This window comes from Seriola lalandi, unplaced genomic scaffold (genome assembly GCF_002814215.2).
Source record: "Seriola lalandi dorsalis isolate HSWRI2012SDOR001 ecotype SW California unplaced genomic scaffold, Sedor1 jcf7180002054482, whole genome shotgun sequence".
NCBI classification, from domain to species: Eukaryota; Metazoa; Chordata; class Actinopteri; order Carangiformes; family Carangidae; genus Seriola; species Seriola lalandi.
This window is the reverse complement of record NW_019525035.1, coordinates 846,593-871,740: the sequence shown is the minus strand read 5'-3', so window position 1 is coordinate 871,740 and position 25,148 is coordinate 846,593. Positions and strand designations below refer to the sequence as shown.

At 43.8% G+C, this 25,148-nt stretch overlaps 2 protein-coding genes and 1 long non-coding RNA gene across 4 annotated transcripts in view; 1 reads left to right on the top strand and 2 right to left on the bottom strand.

Moving 5' to 3' along the window:
• Window positions 1-1,504: 1,504 nt before the first annotated feature.
• Window positions 1,505-19,894, top strand: nek5 (NIMA related kinase 5). Its single transcript, XM_087175683.1, has 24 exons — window positions 1,505-1,574; window positions 2,327-2,465; window positions 2,824-2,920; window positions 3,010-3,107; window positions 3,187-3,270; window positions 4,052-4,122; window positions 5,759-5,845; window positions 8,337-8,391; window positions 9,313-9,426; window positions 10,558-10,644; window positions 11,819-11,915; window positions 13,577-13,689; window positions 14,234-14,289; window positions 14,412-14,564; window positions 15,342-15,420; window positions 15,997-16,110; window positions 16,245-16,325; window positions 17,056-17,154; window positions 17,358-17,426; window positions 17,609-17,737; window positions 17,818-17,992; window positions 18,238-18,348; window positions 18,479-18,614; window positions 18,798-19,894. Exons 2-24 carry the CDS (start codon window positions 2,343-2,345, stop codon window positions 19,090-19,092), a joined length of 2,523 nt encoding a protein of 840 aa, XP_087031809.1. The 5' UTR covers window positions 1,505-1,574; window positions 2,327-2,342; the 3' UTR covers window positions 19,093-19,894.
• On the bottom strand, window positions 16,422-17,629 carry LOC147818771 (uncharacterized). The gene is made up of 2 exons (XR_015437647.1): window positions 17,555-17,629; window positions 16,422-17,372 (listed from the first exon to the last, which is right to left on the bottom strand). It is a non-coding gene; the product is annotated as an uncharacterized LOC147818771 (long non-coding RNA).
• Window positions 19,895-20,181: 287 nt separating the features above from the next.
• LOC111659517 (GDP-Man:Man(3)GlcNAc(2)-PP-Dol alpha-1,2-mannosyltransferase-like) overlaps window positions 20,182-25,148 on the bottom strand; it is a 5,132-nt gene continuing 165 nt past the window's right edge. The window contains exons 1-6 of one of the 2 annotated variants that reach the window (XM_023412498.2): window positions 24,751-24,867; window positions 24,343-24,552; window positions 22,915-23,117; window positions 22,639-22,807; window positions 21,893-22,548; window positions 20,182-21,578 (exon numbers count right to left, since the gene is read on the bottom strand). In XM_023412498.2, the coding sequence (XP_023268266.1) occupies window positions 21,295-21,578; window positions 21,893-22,548; window positions 22,639-22,807; window positions 22,915-23,117; window positions 24,343-24,552; window positions 24,751-24,806 (1,578 nt within the window). In that variant the 5' untranslated portion in view covers window positions 24,807-24,867 and the 3' untranslated portion in view covers window positions 20,182-21,294. Of the gene's footprint in view, window positions 21,579-21,892; window positions 22,549-22,638; window positions 22,808-22,914; window positions 23,118-24,342; window positions 24,553-24,750; window positions 24,868-25,148 lie in introns of those variants that run through there. The other variant, XM_023412499.2, reaches the window with a different exon arrangement.

The window sequence follows — 25,148 nt, the reverse complement described above, 5'->3', positions numbered from 1 at the left end:
AAAATCAGCTGTTATTTCGGGATTATGTGCAGAGTATTTCTTTCCCCTGTTCAGGCGCAGGCAAGTGAAATTACAGGATATTTACATTTTTACACTTCAGTTTGAAGATTAAACAACTAACATATGTCATGTTAATGAATTTATCAAATAATATATATCAGTCCATCTACAATTTTATATTTAGAACATTTACTTGTAACAGAATCATTTTTACAAGTATTTAATTAAGATCTGATCTTTACCCACAACTGAAAATGTAATATGGGATGATATTTACTATATTTACATCACAGTGTTTCAGATATACAGCATACACACACACACACACACACACACACGATGGCTGCCTGGCATATCATTCTGGGGTGTGATGGCTAAAATCTGACAGCAGCAACATGATCTGTGACTGAATAAAGCACCAAACCTCTGCTGCCGTACGGAGGATTTAAATAAGCATCTTGTCTTCTCTCTCTTGCTCTCGCTGTGAAGCCTCTGGCTCCGATTACAGACCGGACAGGTGAGAGATAACTGCAGCCTCACAGTACACTCCCACTTTATCCTGATGAATGTGTCAGCGTCATCACTGCACTGATGCTGTCTGTGTGTCTGGGCTGGTCTTTCATACTGACCTACATATACACACATATACATATAAGATGCAACTATTTAACGTTTGTTGAGACATCAGCAGTGGTGGAAAGTAGTGAAAAACATTTCAGAGAGTACTTTGCAGATTAAAATTCATAATATATTCAAAAACTAAAGGTATGATCTCCAATTAATATGAATTAACTAGTGAGTTGAACCCCCAATCTATAGACCATGGATGGATTACCAAACAGGTCTGTGTGGTCTGGGGGGCCCAGGGCCAGAGCCTCTGTGAGGAGCGACAGTTGAGCCACATGTGTTTATAAGTGTATCAAATGAAGAATGAAGAAAGAGAAATTAATGCACAGGTGAGAGAAAAGGTAACGATTCTAAGAAGTTAAAGAATACAGAAACAAAGTGAGGAGAAGGAAGATTATTATTGTATTTATAAGATGATCACATCTTTTGTGTGTGAAAACAAAGTAACTGCAACTAATACAAAGTATCATGAATTTGAAGTACTCAGGTAAAGTGTAAGTACCTCTAAATTGTACTTGAATACGCTACTTGAGTAAATGTACTTTCCACTCCTGGGGATTATTATAGAACTACAGTAGTTACTTGTTTGAGAAACAGAGTTGTGTTTTTTTTTGTTCAAATACTAATAGAAAAGACACAGAAACTGCTTTAACTACATCTCCCAGCATTCCATGCAGCAAATTAATAAAAAACTGTCACTCGTTAAAAATGTAAAATTGACTCTCATCTTGTTTTTGCTCACAAAAGAGCAGTGTGATTGAGCTTTTTTTTAAAAAAAAAAAAATTCAACTACAACTCCCAGCATTCCTTTTGGTTTCCCTTCGCGCTTGCCGTAGTTGACAAACGTTTTCAGACAGTTTTCAGACCGTCAGGACATTATAACTCACCGCCGCCGCTGTGTTTCAGTGTGACTTCTACCTCCAAGAAGGAGGACAGCTTTTCAAAAGGTAATTATAATCTTTTATCCGACATTGAAATCAGGAAAAATTAGCGTGTATGCTATCGACGGTGAAATTAAGTTAGCATGCTAATCTGAAAGCTAGCCGAATGTGTACCCGTCTCCATGGTGACGGGCTCCTTCCGCCCGGACTCTTTGGTGTTTAAACTGTGAAAGAGTTTCATCGATTTTTATGAACGTAAAATACGTCATAACATAAAAAATAACATAAAATTTACTCGGCGTTAATAATTGTATTCAATCCACCGGTTAATGTGGAGGAATATAATCTGCAGTTTCATCGGTGGTGGAAAGTAAACGGTGCGGTACTTAAACTACCTAAAGTAATTGTACTTTTGCTACTTGAGTACTTCTATTTTAAATTTTGTAAATTTTTCGCTCCACTACATTTAACTGAAAACTGTAGTTGTTATTTACATGTTACATTTTAACTCCTGGGGAAAATAAATATCGTTATTTAAGTGCAATTAATTTAAAAATACACGATATATACATCAAACACAGCATTAGCCATCAAATGATTGGTTGATAAGCCCATTCATTGATTGACAGAAAATTAATCAGCAGCTATTTTGATGATATTGAAAATTTCTCTGTTTAACATCACTGAAAACTGAACACATAAAAAGTCAATAATAAAAATAATTGTTAGTTGCAGTGTCAAAATCAACAAAAAACATATTCTGGTAGATTATCATTCATACTTTGCCTCATTTTTGTGTGTTCCATTTCTTGTTCCAGGTGTTGTCCAGGTGTTATGAACAACTATGAGGTCATCCGTCAGATCGGGGAGGGTGCGTTTGGGAAAGCCTTCCTGGTCAGAGACAAAGGTGGAGGTGGAGACAGGCAGTGTGTGGTCAAACAGGTCAACCTCAGAAAGGTAACAAGGGCAGCATGTGAACAGTTTCTGTCCAACACATGTTCTCGTAGCTCACCTGCAGTACAGTTATTGTTTATTTGTTGGTTTATTTAAAAGGAATGGTTTGATACTCTGGGAAATGAGCTTATTTGCTCTCTAGCTGAGAGTTAGATGATAAAATTCACACCGTTCGTCTGTCTGATTATTATGAAGCTACTGCTGTTTAACGGTGGGTGTCGGGAATATTTCTTGGTTGGGTGCAGTGACTTGTTAGTTCTCTCAAATAACCAGCTGTTACCCAGCTGTTCGAGGTTAATGTTGATTTACACATCACATGAGTTAAAGTGCTGGATTGTTAGTTTGTAAATTTCCTGCTCAGATGTCAGCGAGGGAAAAGGAAGCGTCAAAGAAAGAGGTGACGCTGCTGTCGAGGATGAAACACCCAAACATTGTCTCCTTCACCACCTCATTTCAAGGTGAGTGTGACTCCACAGTGAGCATGTCGTCATGTGCTGCTGTTTGCATCTACGTCACATTGCACACTGTTTACTGTACGTCTGTATAGAGGGGGGCAGCCTGTATATAGTGATGGAGTACTGTGATGGAGGAGATCTGATGAAGAAGATCAACATGCAGAGAGGAGTCCCCTTCACTGAGGAGCGGGTACACACACACACACACACACACACACACACACACACACACACACACACAGAGTTAAAGTGAGCTGTGTGTTCCTCAGATTGTGGCCTGGTTCGTACAGATCTGTCTGGGCCTCAAACACATCCACGACAGGAAGATTCTCCACAGAGACATCAAAGCTCAGGTAACTGTCCCGCTTCACTGCTGCACACACTCACACATCCACTTCATTCACTGCCGGCGACAGCCAGAGCCGGAGACATTTTGTTTTCGGGTTGTCCGTCCGTCCTTCCCATCCTCATGGACACGATATCTCAGTGACGCCTCGATGGAATTCGTTAGGACTCAAGGATGAACTGATTAGATTTTGGTGGTCAAAGGTCAAGGTTGCTGGGACTTCACAAGACATGATTATGGCCTTGTGAATGCAATGCTGCAGCATGGTTTGATCCCACTGTCGATTCCACTGTTACTGACATAAACGTGAGCTTTTCCCTACAAACTTCCTGCAGCCGCCTCTCCAGTCCACAGAGGCTGAAATTCGACACTGAAAACAGAAAGGGACTTGTAACTCGCTGACTGTACATCATGCATTCATGGTTGAACTTGTACACGATAAACAACATTATCAACGGCCCCCGAGGTTACGCTGTTTAATGAACGAGTATTATCATTACAGAGTTCAGGGGATTGTACGGCTGAACTGTCCGGAGCTCGGCTTTGTTCTGAACAAAGACCTCGCTGTGAGCCAACTCCCAGAATAACTCGACACGACCGGCCACAGACCGCGTCTCTGTTCGCAGCCATCACCGTCTTTCATCAATCATATCTGTTTCCACACACACACACACGCACACACACACACGCACACACACACACACACACACAAACATGATACATGCCCAGTCACTGTTTTCCTGGTGAAACACAGATGTGCTTTCATTCCTGCTCTCCCTCTGCTCCAGAATATCTTCCTAACCAACGGGGGGATGAAAGCAAAGCTGGGGGACTTTGGAATCGCAAGAATGTTGAATAAGTAAGTCAGTGTCATCTTCACACACACACACACACACACACACACACACACACACACACACACACACACACACACAGTGACAGTGCAGCTGTTTATCACTGAGCGCTCTGTAACACATGGAAGACTTCCAAACAAGTCATTATCATTCCACAAACTGCCGACCAGGACATGTAAACACACATGGTTGTGGAAATAATGGTCAGCCTGTTCGACTGCAAAAGGAAACTGATCTCACGATAAAATAAAGATGTGTCCTGTAAATACCACAGAGTGCATGCATGTATTTTAAGGTTTTGTCACACTAGATAAAATAAGACTTTATTTATCTTAGGGAGGAAGAAGGACAAAGAGGTAAGGAAACTAATTATAAACAATTTGAATAAAATAAATAAATTCTGTAGAAAACATACTGTAGTTTTCACCAGTTCACACTTTGTTTCACTTTTTTGTTTTATTTAAGTTATTTATTTAAGAGATTATGTCTCTATTTAAACTTGAAAATCACTGATGTAGTAGATGGAAATTAAAAGGTCTGTCTTTCATTTGGTCTGAAGTCAGCTGTGACAGCAGAGAAGCAAATTAGAAGCAAAGAAATAAATAAACAAGACTGAGAAACGGAAGAAGGGAGGTGTGACTTGGACGACCACTTTAAACACAGCTGGCAGTTAGTTGGTGGGAAGCCTGTGAGGGATCATGTACACTATGAGGGTTGACCACATACTTTTGTGTACTTCTGTTCTGGCCTGGGCCCTTCAATGTGAAGGTGAAGGTGAACCAGAACAAAGTAGAGCTCCATTATTTCCAAAAACACGTCGGGGAGCCACACTGTCGCTCTGGGCGCCATGTTCCTTCGTCACCATGAAGCGGCGACAGTCAGAGACACAGGCGTCATGTTTTCAGATTGTCCGTACGTCCCATTCCCGTCAACGCGTTAGATCAGTGACGCCTCGAGGGAACTTCGTCAAATTTGGCACAAACTTGGATTTCTGTGGTCAAAGGTCAAAGGTCACAGTGCTCTCACATTCTTGTGAATGTAATATATCAGGAACGCCCGGAGGGAATTTCATTATATCTGCTACAGACATTCACTTGCGCTCAATGAACTGAGTAGAATTTGGTGGTCAAAGGTCAAAGGTCAAGGTCACTGTCATCTCACAAAAAACTTTTTTGGCCTTAACTCATGAATTCATTCACTAATTAAGACACAATTTATCTCAAAGGATGAAATCAAGGGATGACATTTTATATCCAAAAGGTCAAAGTTCAACTTCACTGTGACATCATGATGTTCTGCTAAAACACCCCCGGCCATTATTCAACACTGTAACTCAAGAAGGAGAGACTGTGACCATGTCTCCTGACACTTGGCTGGTTGGCGGAGGGATACAACCACGAGGCGGTGGCTCTAGTTTCTCTTTACGTTACTATCTCTCCACTGCAGGAAACGCAAGAAGACTGGAACTTTGGAAGATGTCCACCTGATCTGATATACTCAGACCGAAGCCTAAATATTGGCCTCTGGAATGAGAGAAAACTGGCTCCTGGCTGTTGTTTGAAGACAGACTTGAAGAACTGCAGTTACCTTCCACACTGAATCTGACTGACTGTGTTGTGTTTGTTAACTGTGGCTGTGCAGCACCATGGAGCTGGCCAGGACGTGTGTCGGGACGCCGTACTACCTCTCCCCGGAGATCTGCGAGAGTCGGCCGTACAACAACAAGACGTACGTACGGCCGTCACAACACAAACACAACCTGAACCATCCACAGTCACTTCTTCTTTGACGTCTCCCTTTCATTCTGGAATGAGCTACGGTGGCTTGTAGTGGACACAAAAATGCAAAGTCAATACAAGTGTGGTCAATTGATTGTGTTGGCGTGACTGAGACTGAGATTTGAACCTTGTGTAGCAGAATGTGGTGCAGCATTTTATTGAAACCAGAGAGTGAGTTTTGAAATCTGAGCCTCTGACCAAGTAATAAACGCATCATTAGTTTTTAACTGTGGAGCCAGAGTCTGCAGTCTGCTTACTGGTAACACCAGTCTCTAAAAGACAAGTCATAGTATTCAATAACATCACATCTGCTCTGAGAAATGATATATGACAGTTGCACTGACAAAATATTTTGGTAGGTTTCATTTTCATGAAAAAAAAAACCCAGCAAAACGGCCAAAGTTCATAAATCTCTGGGTTGTGTTTCAGTGTCGCGTCAGTTGTGTGGTGTCCCGCTGCGTCTCCAGACAGATTTAGTTTTAAGATTTACTGCGATGAATTCTGAAGCAGGAGCAGCATCGTTCTTCTTCTGATTTTTGAGACATTGGGTCTTTGATTTCAGACAGAAAAGCAGTTTCTTAGTTTTAACCAGTGACACTGACGGATCTAATCAGCTGTAGCAAAGGGTTAATTAAGCTAATGATAGCTCCGTGAATTAATTGAAAACTTTTTAGTTGTTTTGAAATAAGAATCTAATAAGTGGGTCATAAATATGCACTTGATGGCAACATGCTAACAGACGGAGGCTAAAGCTACATGTCCCAGGGGAAAGTCGTCCACACCTCACCACACCTGTTCTTGTACTGCAGTGCAGAGTCTGTTAGTCCTTGTAAAAAAACACAAGATCAGTCTTATTTCTTTCGTTCAATGCTTTTTTTTATTGGCATTTAAAGTCAAGCAGAATGAAACGAATCACTGATAGTTAAACAAAGACAGTGTCATCTTGAGTTGATTTCCTAACTAATTACATATACTGTTCAAACAGATATCAGTATATTATAATATAGTGACTTTTCTCCAACGTCAGATGGTGGATAAGGTCTTTAATCCATCGACAAAAAGCTGGAGGAAATTCATCCTTCCATTTCAGCAGTACAAGTCGTCGAGCTGAAAGAGATGCAAAAGCTATCATGTCTTTTTTTTTAGATGTGTATCCTGTGGAGTTACTCCAAATACTGCAGAGGATTGGGTTATGGGTAACTCCAAAACATCTGAGAAGGTTTTAAATATTGACTGACAGAAACGATCTAGTTTTGGACGGAACCAAAGAGATCAGTCTTATTTCAGTGTAACGTCACTGTGTTTAGCTGCTCAGCTGTAGTTGTTAGAGGAGGAAAGGCTTTTAGGTTGAAGACTAACCCATGTGCAGGACAGGCCTGTTGCTCCTGGTTACAGTGACAGTCGATGTTCAGGGGAGGGGTTTGCCCTTTTCTCTTGTAACCTCACATCAAAATGAACCTTGACCCTGTGCTCAGAGAGGATGTTCCCTCCACAGAGTCTCTACACGTCCCCGACTGTGACCGTGGATCGGCCGCGTGGGCGTGATCAGAGCGCTGCGGTAATACCGCCATTGCCTGCGCTCAGAGGGGTGTTCATTTCAACGACATGTACGAACACAGACAGAGACGAACGCACTCGCTCACTGACAGGAAACTTAGTCTACCCGCCTCTCCGGGTTCAGGTCTGTTCTCTTCTGCTGTGTTGTTCTCATACAGCTGAGGTCAGGGTGGCTTCCTCTTTCCCACACTCACAAAGAAATGCTTGTATTTCTATACTTGTGAGACATAATCTACGCCTGAGCCCCTCCTATTCCCACCCCCAACCTTCACCTAAACCTACTTCCAACCTTAAACCTAAAGTCTAAAACAGTCCTTTGAAGAAGAGACATGAAATGTCTTCAGTTCCTGAAAGTGTCCTCACTCTGAAAGTCGAAAAACTTTAATAGGCCCTCACAAAGATAGACAAACAAGAGAAAACACACATGCACATACTTGGTCCCCGGCCAAAAAAGCAAATGCCAGAGCAGTCGTATTCCCCCAGAAATGACTTTTCTGTCGGTAGCTGTGCTCTGATTGGAGACTTCGCTGCTCTGGATTCTGACATTCTGACATTAAGGCTTTGTTCCTGGTGTTTATGACTTTAGCTCAGGGGGACAGGGGATGAGGCGAAGCCCTGCCCCGGCATCCTGTTTCAACAAGAGACATGTCAAGTTACACAAGATGTTCCAAAGCTGATGTTTTATGTTGACTTCATAGATCCACTCCCTGAATCTGTCGAGAGTCAAAACATCAGCACCGAGCTGGAGCACATTCAGAGTCTGTGTGTGAAGCTGTTATGGTTGAGATTAATGTCAGATTGCATTTAAAATCTTCTCTTCATCATGCAAATGTGTGTGTGTGTGTGTGTGTGTGTGTGTGTGTGTGTGTGTGTCCTATCTGCAGGGATATCTGGTCTCTGGGATGTGTCCTGTATGAGCTCTGCACCCTGAGGCATCCAGTAAGCTGCACCACACCCAGAACATCAGCAGCTGCTTCACACACACTGTTGGAAACACCGCTAACACCGAGCTAAGGCTAATGTAGTTCCTCTGCTCACAGTAGAGCCAATTCAGTCATGGTAAATGGGAGGTTCACACAAATGTTGCTGCAACTAACTAATAAGAATAACATTTAGAAAAGTCAGAGGATCATCAAAGTCAGTAGGATTCATCCTCTGGAAACCACGAATGTCTGTTTCTCTCATTAAAGTCCATCCAATAGAAGTTGAAATATTTCAGTCTAGAACAAAGCAGTTGACCAACCAATCAACTAACTTATTACATTAGTTTCATTATCGATTAATCTGCCATTTATTTTCCTGTTGACCTTTGTTGCCTCAGTCTGTCAATGATTAATGAATCATCTAAATAATTGTCAGTTAACTAATTTCTGTCACTCTCCCTGTATCTATCTACCTGTATCCATCTACCTGTATCTATCTACCTGTATCTATCTCCCTGTACCTATCTACCTGTATCTATCTACCTGTATCTATCTACCTGTATCTATCTACCTGTATCTATCTCCCTGTATCTATCTACCTGTATCTATCTACCTGTACCTATCTACCTGTATCTATCTCACTGTATCTATCTACCTGTATCCATCTACCTGTATCTATCTACCTGTATCTATCTCCCTGTACCTATCTACCTGTCTCTATCTACCTGTATCTATCTACCTGTATCTATCTACCTGTATCTATCTCCCTGTATCTATATACCTGTATCTATCTCCCTGTATCTATCTACCTGTACCTATCTACCTGTATCTATCTCACTGTATCTATCTCCCTGTATCTATATACCTGTATCTATCTACCTGTATCTATCTACCTGTACCTATCTACCTGTATCTATCTCCCTGTCTTCACCTGCAGTTTGAGGGCAGCAGTCTGCGGCAGTTGGTCAGTAAAATCTGCAGGGGGCGCTACAACCCAGTGCCCAGCCGCTACTCCTACGACCTTCGCCTGCTGGTCACCCAACTCTTCAAGGTCAGTCCTCTCGTCATCCTCAGGGTGCGTGTGTGAGTGAACAGTATAAACAGCAGGTGCAGAACTTGTAGCTGAACAGCAGCGATTCAAACAGCTGGACTTCAAACTGTTGAATGAAACTTGAACATCACGTACTTGAACTTTGGTGAGTAATGACTCAGACTTGACTGATGACTCAGCCTCAGTGGTGGATGCAGAAGAATTTGTTTAATTAAAATGACTTGAGGGACTTGAGTATTTCAGGATCAATGATCTGATGATGTCAGAATCAGAGACCAGTCATAGTGAGAAGTTTCACCTTTGGTGCTTTACCTACATTTTACTGATGATACTTATGTAGTTTTACTTATGTAGCATTTCTTGCTCTTGGTATTTTATTAAAGGATCTTCAACCACCGGCGACATTTCTTTTACCTGATTCCCTTTATTTCTACTGTGTGGGTGAACAGATGTTTGTGGGTGAACAGATGTTCAGATCTGTGGGTTTGCCTGTTTTTGTTAAAATACAAGAGCAGGAACCATTAAAACAAGTGCAAACGGGGAACTATTGTAACATGTTTTCGTGAGAAGTCACTGTTTAATTAAAAGTTCACCGGAGTCAGAGAAGCTTCCGTTAATCACCTGCTCAGTTCTCTGGGTTCAAACTGTGAAAGGAGCGTTTTTGAAGAGGAAAGTGTAAATGTTGAATGACAGGAAGCTGCTCGGGATGTGATCCTGGGCTGAACACGAGGAAGCTCTTATTGTCTGACTGCAGACACTCAGGCTCTTGGTTCATCACTGTCAGGTTATAAACAGGTTCAAAACCTTCCACCTCTTTAACGTGTTTACAGCAACCTTTGATCAGACTTCACCAAACTCTCACATGTATTTAACCTTTGACCGGTTCACTTCTCTGCTGTTGCTGAGTGTAGAGTCATCACATCCTGCACCACAGTGTGTCACAGGTCAAGTAGGCACAACAGCTTCAGTGTCTGTAGAAGACACAGTGTCCGACACAGAATTGAACAGATGTATTTTGAGGATAAAACAAAGATTGGATGATTGAATAATTAACACGTCTTCCTGAAAGACTCTGTTGTTTATGTTCATTGACCATTTTCACTTTCATTATGACACACGCACATTTTTCAGGTCAACCCCCGAGACCGTCCCTCGGTCTCTTCTGTCCTCAGGCGTCCCCTCCTGGAGAAGCACATCAGCAAACATCTGGACCCGCAGGTAATGAATCTGATCGATTCACTGAGTCAGCGGTTAATCCCAGAGACGACACACTGATCTAAGCAGGTTTAAAGCAGTTAAACTCAAAGCAGACCGTGTTCAGACTGAATACAGTTGATCTGTGGGTTTCCTGTTGTTGGACATCAGCCACTCACAGCTGGAAAAAATATGAAATAAACTGGATGGTGGTGAAACGGCTCCAAAATAAACATGAGTGGCATGATAAAGTCGAAGCCATTGACAACTAATGTCACATGTATTGCGGTTCCTGTTAATATGAAATAGTAAATTATGTAGATTTTATGTGTATAGTAACTATATATAATAAATATATATATAATAAAATTAATGGTCCATCTTGGCTTCTTCTCCAGGTTGTTGAGACAAATATAAATCACTTAAACACATCAAAATTAAACGATTTGAATTTTTGATCACCACCAGCATCGTTTTCACACTTTAATTATGTGACTCACTTTCCATTTGTCCCAACCCACACGGCTCACGCAGGCTGCTTTCCTCCTGTCAACCTCAGCAACCACAGGAAGAATTATTAGTGCTTCTTTGTAATTAAAAGGTGTTGGACATGTAGCTGTGACAGCTGTGACAGCTGTTCATGCGTTATGTCAATCATCTGGATTTTATATCTCGTAGTGTGAGAATTTCATCAGGCCAAACTGAGCAACTACATTTCCTGACCTGACTTGAAGTCGTGGAGCTCGTTGTGTGTGAACAGCTTGAACAGAGTTTTTAAAAGTTGGGTGCTGAATTTGTGAATCCTTAAAAAATATACACTTACCCCGGAAACTACACTACACGGATATGTTTTAATGCAACACAACAGATCTGCCATTGATTCTACATTCTACATGAAAATGATCAAGAGCTCTTCAAACTTAATAAATATAGTTCAGATGAAACCTCTCTGACTGAACAGTGTCTTCTGGAATGCATTAGATTTTATAGGTGTACCTAATAAAGTGGCCACTAAGTGTAAATATCTGAAAGTGTTTTTTGACATTGTACAACTTGAAATTGATTAGTGAATATATTTAATCAGACTGCATAAGTTCAGATCAATAGTTTTCAGTATCATGTTTAGATTTCAGCATCAACGTCTCAAAATGTGTGTGTGTGTGTGTGTGTGTGTGTGTGTGGTTTCCTGTGCATGCAGGTGATGCAGAAGGAGTTAAGCCACACGGTGTTGTGTCGAAACAGAGCGGCAGCATCGCGAACCGCTAAAACAAGAGCAGGAGCGGCAAACACAGCAGGTGACACCGCACACACCTGAATATGTGACACCACACACACCCGACATGAGTTTATTATCGGTCTGATCCAACAGCCCTGCAGTAAATCCTCCTCTGTGAAGGTCATAATGTTCGGTCTGTGTGACAGCCGTGCGGCTGGTGTTGCGTTCACATTGAGAGTGTGTACGTGTCGTCGTGGTAAAGTGTGTGGTACTGGAGAGACCGACTGTAGCAGGAACTACCCCCGAGGCGGTTTTGAGCAATATGTCTGTCTGTGGAAAGATGTTGTCACTGTGAGAGAGTCACAACCTGCAAGACTCAGTCACGACACTTGGCAGTTGTGTATTTGAGATCAAAATGAAGGCAGAGTTTGAAGATGGGTGTGAACGTCAACGTTCGGGTTTGATGGTCTTTGGTTGAAACTGTTTCAGGGAGGTGTTGATCATTTTACAGGAAGTGGTCTGTGGTGCTGTTGAGCTGTGCTGTGTTTCTAACATTTAGTCTCCCCCCAGTGAAATACAGATGTAAATGTATGAAAACGTTTCAGCAGATTCTGTGTTTTGTTGATTGTTGAGGTGGAAAGAAGTAAATCCAACCCCTGCAGGTAACAGCAGGTACAGGAGGGCTCACTGAGTTCTGACTTCGACCTTAGCTGCAGATGAAGTGGACAAAACATTGAAGACACCTGCACCAGAAACTGCAGCTTTCAAAATGATCTTTCTCTCCGAGGGTGTTGAATGTGGAATCTGGCGCCACCCAGTGGTCGTTTCCTGGCAACGCGTCCAGATGGATTGTTGTTCAGGTTGCTGCTCCTGGCTCCGCTCCAGCTGCCAGCCTTCAACACATGTGATGAACTGCAGGGAAACACGACTCTCTCCTCGGCCACATCCTGAATCCTGACTGGGTTGATTGTAATCGCGTCACATCTTGGCGCACGTTGTGTTTTGGTAACATCAGAACACAAAGTTACTGCTGCCTCAGTGTCTGGTTTTACTGGCTGGTCAGCTTCACGACAGTTAGCTGACTCATTCGTCTCATCTTTTGTCTTTGCTCTGACTCACAGCGTATTTTTTCATGGTTTATACAGACACAAAAACTAGAATGAAAACTTTTTAAACTTTGAGCCACTGACTGTTTCAGACAGAATAACAGGAACAGGAAGAGCGGACTGAACAGGCAGCTGATGCCACCTATGGGTGAAAACTGTATCAGGGAACAAAAACTTTCACAGCCAAACAGAACGACAGTAAAACCAGACAACCACAATCAGCAAAGAATTAATTAAAACAATTACTCATAAAAAACAACAAAAAATAAAATCCCCAATGAAAGAATCCAGCTTGTAGTTAGTTCATTTAAAAGGCGTCTAATACATGAAACTACTGCAGTTTCCTCTGTAGATTACTGTGGACATGTTGAATATCTAAGGTTACATGATTATTAAATCAGGTAGTTACAAGAAGTAAATGAAGGCAGAGGTGTGAGGTGGTTTGGAGATTTATGAATCAAATCAAATCAAATAATAAAAATCTAAAATACATCAAATAGAAGCAAAAGTAAAAACACCAGATAAAATATATAGGAGGAAAACAGATATAGGACACTGGTTAAAAAGCAACTGACAAGTAATTGACAAATGTCCACTTCCTGTTAATCTAACCTGAGGCTCTGCTGTCGTCCAGAGAAGACACACAAGTCCAGAGGAGCAGAGGGGCCCGGGGCCGCCGTGAAGAGGCCGCTCGCCAAACCAGACTGGAGGGTCCCACTCCGAGTCTACAACCCTGCTCCACACAAAGTAATGATAAATGAATGATGATAATAATAAATTCATTTTCAGTCACTTGTCTTACTGTGACGTTTCAATCCTCAGACTATTTCCAAACTGTGTTATTGTTACTTTTACTTCAGCAAAAGATCTCAGTGCTTCTTCAGTTATTGCTAATTGCTAAATGGTAATTGCTAATTGCATTGATTCATTTTCTCTCCTGCAGTTTGTCTCCTTTTATTTCAGTTTCATTTCATTTCATTTTAAATGTAGTTTGAAGTTTTTCTGTTCTCTGTGTGAAACACAGTGTTACAGAGGTTTTATATAAAAACTGTAGTTACCACGTAACTTTACTAAAGGGACAGTTTGTCATTTTGGGAAATGTTCTTATTTGTTTTCTTGCTGAGAGATTGTTCAGATTCTCTTACGTCTCTTACGTAAATGTGAAATAAAGTGAATGGATAAGATGTTCACGTTGTGCTGAGAGAGTATTGAGCTGAACCCCTGTGTACCATATCCATTATGGTACAGTATATTCCTGTTGTACTAACAGCACATGCATGTGTGTTTGCAGCCTCCTCATCAAAGAGCAGCTGCACACAGAGCGGTCGCTGGGCAACAGAACCAAAGGTGAGTAAAAACATCGGCTCAGGATTAGACTGAGCCGACCTCTGAAAGCTCCCTCAGGTATCAGTTCATCATCCATCACTCACAGGTGACATCATGATGTTTGACATGTACTACTGATGCAGGTTTAATGTCCAGCAGCCCGACAGCCACTACCAGCACTACCACGCCCAGCTGGACGCCTTTCAGAGGAGGAACAAGGAGGACGTCCTTCCTCCTCCTCCTCCTCCTCCTCAGGAGAGAGAGCACGCTGCTCCTCCTGTGGAGCCGTACCAGCTGTGAGTGACCGTGCACACAGGGCTGCAACTAACAACGATTATCATTATCAATCAATCTGCGGAGTATGTTCTCCATTGATCGATTGATCATTTTGTCTTAGATTGTCAGGAAAGTGAAAAATGTTCCCAGAACCCAAAGTGACGTCTTCAGATTGTTTGTTTTGTCTGAACAAGAGTCCAAAGACTGAAAGAGGAATTTTAAATTTTACTGGTGAAAAATGATTAAACACAATATGATAATTGATCATTCAAAATAAACTATTTCAACTCTAGCAGCTAACTGCACCACATGGTCACACTTTTTATAATCACATTTTTTTAAATATGCAAACAAATCAATCATATGAAGCTACAGCCAGCAGCTGGTTAGCTTAGCTTAGCATAAAGACTGGAAACAGGGGGGAACTGTTAGCCAATCCACCAGCCAGCACCTGTAAAGATCACTGATTAACACATTATATCTAGTTTGTTTAATCTGTAAATTATGCTTTTATTAGGGGGTTGTTATGCTAAGCTAAGCTAAGCTAACACCAAATGGCTGTAGCTTCATATACAACATACAGACATGAGAGTGTTAACAATCCTCTGATCTAACTCCCAGCAAGAACGTGAATAATTGTATTTCCTGAAATGTTGAACTTTTACTTTAAGTCATTAATTTGTTTTATCATGTTTTAATTAGTTTTTTTAATGAATGAATTTGTAGCTTGGGGGTTTGATTAAAGTCAGTAACACTGTACCATCAACAATACTAACCACTGTCTCTGTGTGTGTCAGTGTGGCTGCGGCTCGTAATGAATACCTGCAGAGGAGACAGGAGGCCAACCAGTACAAGCTGAGAGCAGAGAAACAGCTGGTAGGCAGACGCTCAGCAGCTCTGCAGTCTGTACCATCACTCACACACACTGACTCAAATACTGATCAATCATTCTGGTCATTTTTACTATCAAATCATCAAAGATCCTTCTGATTTAGATAAATCCCACAAACAGGAAATGCGTGTGAACGACTCAAACGACAATGTGAAATGTGTTTTAAGAATAAATGGAGCGCAGACTCACAACCTGTTTTCGGAGGCTGCTGTCTTGTTTTTACTGCAGGTTTGACCTCAGGCCTGTAAACCTCAGGACTGCCATGCAGAACCAAAACAGGAAGTCAATGTCCTTTTATGGGCTCAGTGAGAGAGATGAGGAGCTCTGGTCTAACAAAGGTTGAGTTGAACATAAGCACGTTACAAAAGTTATAAAGAACAGCAGAATTAAAAAGTGGAATTGAACAAATTTAACATCTATGGACTCTGACACGCCCCAGAATAATCATGTAAGGAAGAAAGTAGAGGACAGGAAGGACAGTGGAAAACCTATTTTAAATCTGATTTTATAAATGGCACCGCAACCTCTCTGACCTTTGACCTTTCCTCTCTGACTGTCAGGGTCTGCGGCCGTGCACAGCTGAGCGCGACAGGAGGCCTGGAGGTCAGGAGCAGGAAGAGGGACGATCCGAGCGCCAACACCCGCCTCAGGACAGGAGGCAGGAGGGACAGCAGGTGGGACAACGACATCATCCCCAGTGACTCCACACGTCTCAGCCTCAGACACACTCAGTGGTTTACTCCATCAAAACCTGCTGTGTGTGTGTGTGTGTGTGTGTGTGTGTGTGTGTGTGTGTGTGTGTGTGTAGGAGTACCTGCGTCAGCTGGATGTCATCAGACAGCAGTATCACCAGGAGATGAGGCGGATGAGGCTGAGAGCTGAAGCAGAGGTACTCAGCTGTTTCTCAGCTGCCTGTGACGTCAGTGTTTCAGGACAAAATAATGACAAATATAATAATAATAACAATAAAATACATCATGATTGGTTGATGGTTCAAAAGGCTTTATTTTGCCTTCTTTTAAAGTCATAAGTATAAATATTAGAGAGAGTGGAAGTCATCAGGGGGCGTTCACAGGCAGCTGTTTATAGCAGTTTCATATGAGTTTTCAATTTCAGACCACACACAGTCCAGCATTACACCGGGTTTATGTTCTGACCTGGTCGTGTTTATTAAAGTATCACTGCAGCAGTAAGACTTTATTTAGTTTATTTACTTATTTGAATGGGACAAAGAGTTTACAGCTGCTGCTAATTCTCGACTCTCGTCCCTAGTTGGGCTTTTACATGTGTTATGGAAGTGAAACAGTCAGTAGTGAAAACAACACAAAACAGGCAACACAGCTGAAAATATCCTACAATTAGCTAAAAATACACAGATGTTCAGTCTGAAAAGAGACGACAACAACAACAACAACAACAAGCTACAAGCAGTCAAATAAAAACAATTTGATTTCAGATGGTGATGTGTTGAGTCCTGTTGTTGCCGTTCACCACGTTCCTAGTTAGTTAATGTGTGTTATTAGTTTGTCCTTCTGTTTGCGTCTCAAAATAAAGGATCAATACACAGATACAGAATAAGACGATGATATGATCTCCCTCTGCTCTCTGTCGGGCCTCAGCCGCAACAGAAACATGAAACGTTTGTGGTGGAGAAACCCAGAGACCCAGAACCTTCTGTAGACAGTAAAGAGCAGCAGCAGGACGCCGCACCTGCACAGGTAAATCACCTCATTCACTCTCATTCCACCACATGCACACAACCCGATCCGCCCATCGTGGAGCTGTTCTCCGCTGATAAAAAATAAAGTTGTTTCAGAAGAAACTGCACAGGTCGTGTTTGACCCGTGAGCTCTGAAGGAACAGTGGAGAATCACAACAACACAGTAACAGCTGTTCCTCCTGTGTCTTACTGCCGCTGCAGGACGTCGACGCAGCTCTGAGGCAGATCACGGATCAGACGAGAGCGCAGGAGAGGAAACTCAAAGACAAGGTGAGATAAGAGCAAACACACATTCAGCTGCAGTACGAACCAGGTGTTTGACAGGTAAATAACTGTGAGTCAGACAGGCATGAAGGAATCCTGTGGCACCTGATTCAGGAAAAGAAAACAGCACAAACCTGAAGAAAGATGAAAGTTCGATCAACTGTTGGCTCGGTTTGTCATTTCTGCAGAAGGGAATCATGTTTGAGATCCGATTAGATGACGACGGGATGAAAGACGATGCAGAGGAGGAGGAGGAAGAGGAGGAGGAGGAGAGAAGAGACAAAGAGGAGGAGAGAGGAGACGAAGAGGAGGAGAAGGTAAATATTTTCCTTTTTCACAGCTGCTGCTCGTCTTCTTCTCTTTCTTTCTCTCACTCTCTCCCGAACTCCCCGACCAGGACGAGGACCCTCTGAACTGGACTCTCAGCTTCCAGGAGGGGGAGGAGTTGAAGCTCAGGGATTGGTCAGAGGTGAGGAGGGGGTGGAGCCAGAGGACTCCCCAGACTCTGCTGGATGCTCTCGGCAAGATGGACATCGACTCCGTCAACAGCACTGCAGTCGAGGCTGAACAAGGTGCAGCTCAGCTGTTAGTGATCGATTATTAGTAACTGAAGACTCTCTGCAGATACATATTTATATCATGTTTTTCATTATTTAGACCAGCGTTGTGCAGCTGTGACCTCTGACCTTCTGTCCAGGGGGCGCCACTGTGCCAAGTTATCACACAGAGCTTTAAATTCAAAGCTCCTGCTGAGACAAACTGGATCGTTGCAGAGCAGTATGACTCGTGTATTTCCCATGTCCCTATTGGCCCACAGGCGCGGAGGCGGCAGGTCGCAGGCAGTGGGTGGACGGCCCCCCCAACACCCTGCTGAACGCCCTCGCTCAGGCTGAACTCACATCGTCAACTCTGGCCTCAGCGACTGCAGGTCAGACGTCACTCTCTCATCTGACTGATCGACAGCAGAGGAGTTCACTGCACTGACTTCACTGACGTACAGGAAGTGGGAAAGTTTAACCTGCTGTGCTCGATGTTCACTGAAGTGTCTTTACTCTCAGATTTAGAACCTGAGCAGGACGGAGACGAGGAGGAGGAGACGGAGGAAGACAAACAGAAGAGGAGGGAGGAGGAGGAGGACTCTGATGTGGAGATGGATGAAGAGCGTCTGGAGCCGAGGTCAGACGATGACGACACGTAAGTCAACGCTCACTTCTGTTCATGTCGCTCTGCGCTCGCTGCAGACCGGCTTCACTGTTTCCATAGTTACAACTCTCTAACATTGTAGGACACCTGTTTGAGCTGTAACCTGCATGTTCTGTTTAAATAGCAAACGTGATCTTTGTCTTTGAACTGTTTAACTTCCTCTGCTCCCGTCAGGAACTTCGAGGAGTCGGAGGACGAGCTGAGAGAAGCGGTGGCTGATTCCATGAAGAACCTGTTTGTCATGGAGGACGGGAGCTCAGACGAAACAGAAGACGCAGAGGAAAGGGTAGAGGTGCATGATGGGACGCAGGACAGCGAGGACGGACGCGCAGAACTGAAGGATTCACGTGCGGACGTCGGGGTCTTCTCCTCCGGACCTAAAGAAGGTGACGGTCAGTGTGAGTGTTCAGACGAGTCCCAGACCGATGACGATAACGCATCTTTAAATAAACAGCAGCAGACGACCTGAGTCATCGCTGCATTAACACCATACACCTGTTGGACGAAGCCGTTCCTTATTCGATCATTGGAAAGACGATTTCAGACCCTGTTAAACTGGATGAGCACTTTGAAGGAGACTGTTTATTTATTTTTCAACAAATCCCATGTACAGACCCAAACTGGCAACATGTTACTCTGTCAGCCCTGAGCCCATTGGTTCCTACTGAAGACGTAAATCTTTACAAACACCTCACAAATGTGTAGTTTCATTTTTATTCCTCTGCCGGCGCCAGTCAGAGCAGGAGCCATATTGTTTTCTGGTTGTCCGTCCGTCCGTCTCGTTCTTGTGGACACGATATCTCAATAACACCTTGACAAAACTTCCTCAAGCACTTCCACAAACATTCACCTGGACTAAAGGACGAACCGATCAGATTTTGGTGGCTAAAGGTCAAAGGTCAAGATCACTGACAAGATGTCACACGAGTGGTTGATACTTTATCTGACTCTGGAGAAACAGGGATGTGACCTGAAACTAGTTTGAGTGGCGGAGGGATAGAGCACGATGAGGAGGTTCTAGTTTAAAAATGACTCAGCAATTTACTACAACAGCTGCTCACACTAGCTTTTATAGAACAAACAGGAGGAACTGTTTTCAGCGGCGGATTAATACACATTTGGGGTTGTCGTGAGTTTTTGTGGCATCAGGACAGTGTGTGTGTGTGTGTGTGTGTGTGTGTGTGTGTGTGTGTGTGTGTGTGTGTGTGTGTGTGTGTGTGAGACTTGAGTCAGAATAAACTACAGTGTGTGTGTTCATGGTGATGAAGGAGCATGTCACTCAGTCACTGATGTGTTTAAATAGTTAGTTGGAGCTCTGTGGCTCAGAGGAGTAACATGTACCAGACTGTGACACACACACACACACACACTCACACACACACACACACACATATACACACACACACACACACACACACACACACACACACACACACGTTTGAATTGTGATTGTAAAACAGAAGCTGCTCTCTGTGATAATATTGTTTGTGGCTTTGCTTTGCTGTAACACTGTTTCCCGCCTCCTGGCGCAGAAAACAACAAGCGATGAATCGTCAGGTGTTTGCTGATTGTATTTATTGCAGTATTTGAAGTATCATTTCAGTTTCTCAGGGAAACAAGCTCAGAACATCCGCTCCACATGGACACACTTAAATAGAACGAGCGCTTCTTTCAAAACAAAGACTCTGTAAATATTTTACACGTGATTATATTTCCACGCCTGGACCTCATCACAAACAGGAATGCAGGAAGTGAAACAACATTTAAATACGAGAGATTTGGCTTTGACCTCGACCCAACAACGTGGCTTTAAGTGCTTCTTCAATGTACATCATTTAACTTCTTCAACACAGAAAAATACCATTTCAACCCTGGTCACATCTATTTAGGAGTCAGTAACTGACAGATAATCAAATTCTCATCAGTATTAATATAAATCACCTCCACACTAATATGTAAAACCCCAGTATGTTCAATTTATTGTAAATTAAGACCAAGATAAGCAACAAATTCTCACATTTGAGAAGCTGGAACCATCGAATGACTTAAAGAATTAATCAATTATCAAAATAGTTGCAGATTAATTGTCTTTTTTCTTCAAAAGCCAATGTTTTGTGTGTCGGTGGCGGATGAGAAGCTGAATGTGACTCTAAAAGGAAATAGATTTAAACACCTGACCCTCGGGGTTTCTGGTTGGCTGTTACTAAACTGATGAACCAAATGTGACTTTTACGTTGAAATATTTAAACTGTGCTTTTCCACGATGGATGTTAAACTCCCATCGCGGCATCAACGGTCTGTTGGTGGCGGACGAGAAGGAGCAGAACTTCACGTTTGTTGCTCCTCCATGTTTCTGATCGTCATTCTTCCATCGTGAAAACCAAACACCTGACGACCTTCATGTGAGTTTGACACATGCAGAGTCACTGGAAATGTCCCGTGTTGTTCTTGCTCATTCATCAGAGGAAGAGAAGGACAGTTCTGGGTTTTCCACCAGAGACGTCTCTTTACTGTGTCGGCCTCCTTTTCTGTTATCTTTGATTGGGAATGACACCACGTCACATTTTACTAACAATGCTGGAAGCTTGGCTTGTGTTAATCACAGATATGACCCTCGCTGCTTCACCCCAAAAAAAACCCAACAAAGTCCCGGTCCCTCGTCTGCTCCTCCTCATCGCTCCAGTTCACTCATCAGAGACTCCACGGCCGCCAGGAAACAAGCCTCAAACTCCTGGTCGGAGAATCGTTCCACGGAGCGCCGGGCGTTCCGTCGGATCTCCAGTCTAGCCGCCGGTGACAGCGCCAGGATGGTTTCCATGACAGTGGCGTAGCTGTCCTCGCTGTCGGCCAGGAAACCCGTCTGTCCGCCCTCGTACGGCACCACAATGTCCAGCTTTGGACCTCCGGACTTGTGGGCGAGGACGATGGTTCCTGCAGCCATGCACTCCACCACACCTGGCACAGAGAGAGAGGACAGATGTTCACCTGGTCTCATACAGAAACATTTACTGCTGAGCGCAGACATCAGAGATCACGTCATCAGAGCTAACGGGAGAATCAGAGACAGGCAAACATGCTGAAGAGGAAAGTAACTGTCTCTGTTTATCATCTCTGAACGATGAACGACGACAGGTCAACAAGAAATACCGCTGCCGACATCTAAAGTTTTTTCTCAGACTTGTCAAGATCAGTTCTACAGAGTGCTAAACTTTCATCAGCCTCAGCTGGATGCGACACAGGTGTTTTCGTTGTGTGTGTGTTGTCCTCACCTATGCCGAAGTGTTCGTTCCACATGGTGTGCAGACCGACGGTGGCGTCCACCAGCTCCCTCTTCAGCTCGTCAAACGGGACGTTCAGTTTGAAGTCGACTCTGTCCGTCACGTCCAGCTCCTGGCAGAGCCCCCGCAGCATCAGCACCCTCTCCTCGTCCTCCTGGTTCCTGCATCCGCCGATCAGCACCAGCCGCAGCGACTCCCGCCCCCCGGGCCCCTCCCCTTTCCTGTCCAGCAGTTTGCGAAACGCCCGAATCTGCAGCCGGTGGTCCTTCTCCGGCCTGAACTGACCCACCGACACGATGGAGTGGCACTTCCTGTCCCCTCCTCCTCCTCCTCCTCCTCGTTCCTCTTCCTCTCCACTCCCCAGCTCCTGTCCGAGCTCCTCCCAGCCCTCCTCCATCTCGTCCTCGTCCTCCTCCTCCAGCGGGACGTCCAGAAAGGCCCTGACGTCGCAGGGCGGGTAGACGATGCTGGTGCGGCTCGGGGAGCGCCACAGAGCCAGGATGTGTCCCAGCGTCCAGGTGGAGTTCACCATGATGACGTCGCTGCAGGAGCCGGCGAGGCCGTAGAGCAGGGCGAAGCAGCAGTAGTACACCACCTTCACCGCACTCAGCACGGGGTTCCTGGAGATGAAGTCAGCGTTGTTGAACCTGGAAGACAGAAGAGGAAGAAGACAGTTTCAACCTCTACCCAGACAGGTACATACAGCTGTGACAGGATGGCAGGTGTGTGTCTGTTACCTGGGGTTCCTCTCTCTGACCACAGACAACATGTCAGTACTGACGGTGGGGTAGTGGACGTAGCTCGCCACTTTACAGCCTCCCAGGTAGCGGAAGATTGGCAGGGTGAAGGCGTAGCCCATCGAGTCCACGTACAGGTCAGGAACACAGGCCGTCAGAGCCTCCCAGCCTAAAACACACACACACACACACACACACACACACACGGACGTTGAAAACGAACCACAACACACTGCACTAGCTCTTATTGTGTTTGAACGCTCTTTCCGGTCGTACCGAGGAACATGGAGCCGGCGCTCTGGCCCAGCAGCGTGAAGTGAGGGTACGACGCGGCCTCCACCAGCAAGCGGTGACGCAGGAAGACGAAGGTGACCGGTCGAGGCAGCGTGATGTTGAAACGCTGTCTTGCTCCCTCCAGAATCTGCTCCCCGGTCACGCCCTGGTCGCCCGTGTACACCACGAAGGAGACGCCGGGGTATCTGGGACGAGGGGGGAAAACATAAAGTGAGTTTTAGCGACTCACTTTAGTTCCAGTTCTTTGTTTTCAGGAATAATGAGGTGAATTCAGACAGTGGTGGGTTCAAGTTCGAGCAGCTTTAAAATAAACCACCAGACCACAGTGGGACTTTATTGATGCTGATCAGAGCTTCTGTCAGCTTTTATTATTATATGTGTTGGTGGTTGGAAGGTGTGTGACTTCTACTGTCTCTATTTCTTATTCTATTGTAGCTGCACGACTTTATCTTTCACTTGAAACAACCTCATGATACGAACGATTAGTCGGTTCTATTATTAATCAACCTTCATTGTTTTAGTAATTTTTCAAGCAGAACAGCCAGACGTGAAGATTTCCTTTGTCATATTTGATGATAAAGTCTTTGGACCAAGTAAACACGTAATGTCAAGATGTTCTGTGAGCTCTACATTAATATGGGCATGAGATATCATCGCTGCAGCTTCATAGGAACTAAGAGGCCAAGACCCTGTAGTGGAAGGTAAGTAATCACTACTGCTGTAATTAAGAACAAATTTGAGGTACTTGTACTTAACAGTATGATGCTTTGTCATAGATTAAATAGGATATACAAGTTGACAACTATTTTGACAATCATTTAAATCGTTCAAACACTTCCTGGTTCCAGCTGCTTTTCCTTCTAATACTTTAAATTTATTTTTAATCACTGTAGAGGTTTGTGCTGTTTTGTTTGGACAAAACAAACATTGTGATGATGAGCGTTTCTCATCATTTTCTGAATCTTTACAAACCAAATAATCAATCTGTTTATTGAGAAAATGATCAGTAGATTAAATCCAGAATGAAACTCAAATAAATAATAAATAACAAGCTCTGCCTCAACTAAATACAACAGTAAAATACTGATTATATATTAATGGATTATTAATTATAGTGTAATGATACAATAGATAATAGTGTAAGTCACAGGGGACATTTTGCACTCAGGACACTTTTCATGATTGTATTACAGCAGTACTTTTACTTGTAACGGCGTATATATACTTTTACTTGAGTCAAGATCTGAGTACTTCAACCTAAAGTACACTGAAGTATGGGAACAATGGTGTCCACATACTTTTGACCACGTAGTGTAATGGGATATTATAGTCGGATCATGGATGTATGATAAATAAAAAACTCTTCATACATCCATGAGTCCGACAGACAGACAGCTGAATCCCATGTACCGGTGCATGAGGGCCCGCAGGGAGCACCACAGGACCCGCTCCCCGCCTCCGCCGGCGTTGCAGTAGGGGTGGAAGAAAGCCACCGCGGGGCCGCCGTCCCGAGCCCGGCGGGCTTTGCGGCGGCCCTGCAGCCACATGCGGAGCCCCAGCAGGACCAGGGTCAGGAGCAGACTGAGGTAGGCGCAGGGCACAACCAGGGACCACAACAACCTGAGGAGGGGGAGACAAGAGCACCGTGAACCGGCTGTGGGTGGTCGTGACACCGATTAGCCTAGTAGCTGCTAGTGAGGCTAAAGTTAGCCGTCCGAGCGCCACAGAGACCCGGACTCGGTCTGAGTCAGAGGCTCGGTTCGTCTCAGGTCTAGACCTGGTTCCGAGCCGGGAGAGAGCGGCTGAGGAGACGTTTACCTCATTAAGTCGCAGAAACACAGGGATAAGTGGTGCTGGTGCTCGTGTCCTGCCATTTTGACAACACTACTGATGACGTTTCACTGCCGTCAGCTGACCCACAGCCCTCTCTGTGATTGGCTGAGCGTTTGTTTACCTGCACGTCATTGACACGTGACTTTTTAATTTTATTTATTTATTTATTTCAACACATTAAAATAAAAATGATGCTGTGGGAGCTATTTGGTGTTATTTAGTTTATTGTTTAGATTTCATTATTCTATTTTGATTTCATTATGATTAAATTTCTGTTAGTATTCTGTTAGTTTATTATTTTTGTAGTTTGGGTGTTTTGTTGTTATTTGTTTGTTTCATTTGGGCACGGTAGGAAGGCACCGTAGGTTATATAGGTAAGCGCA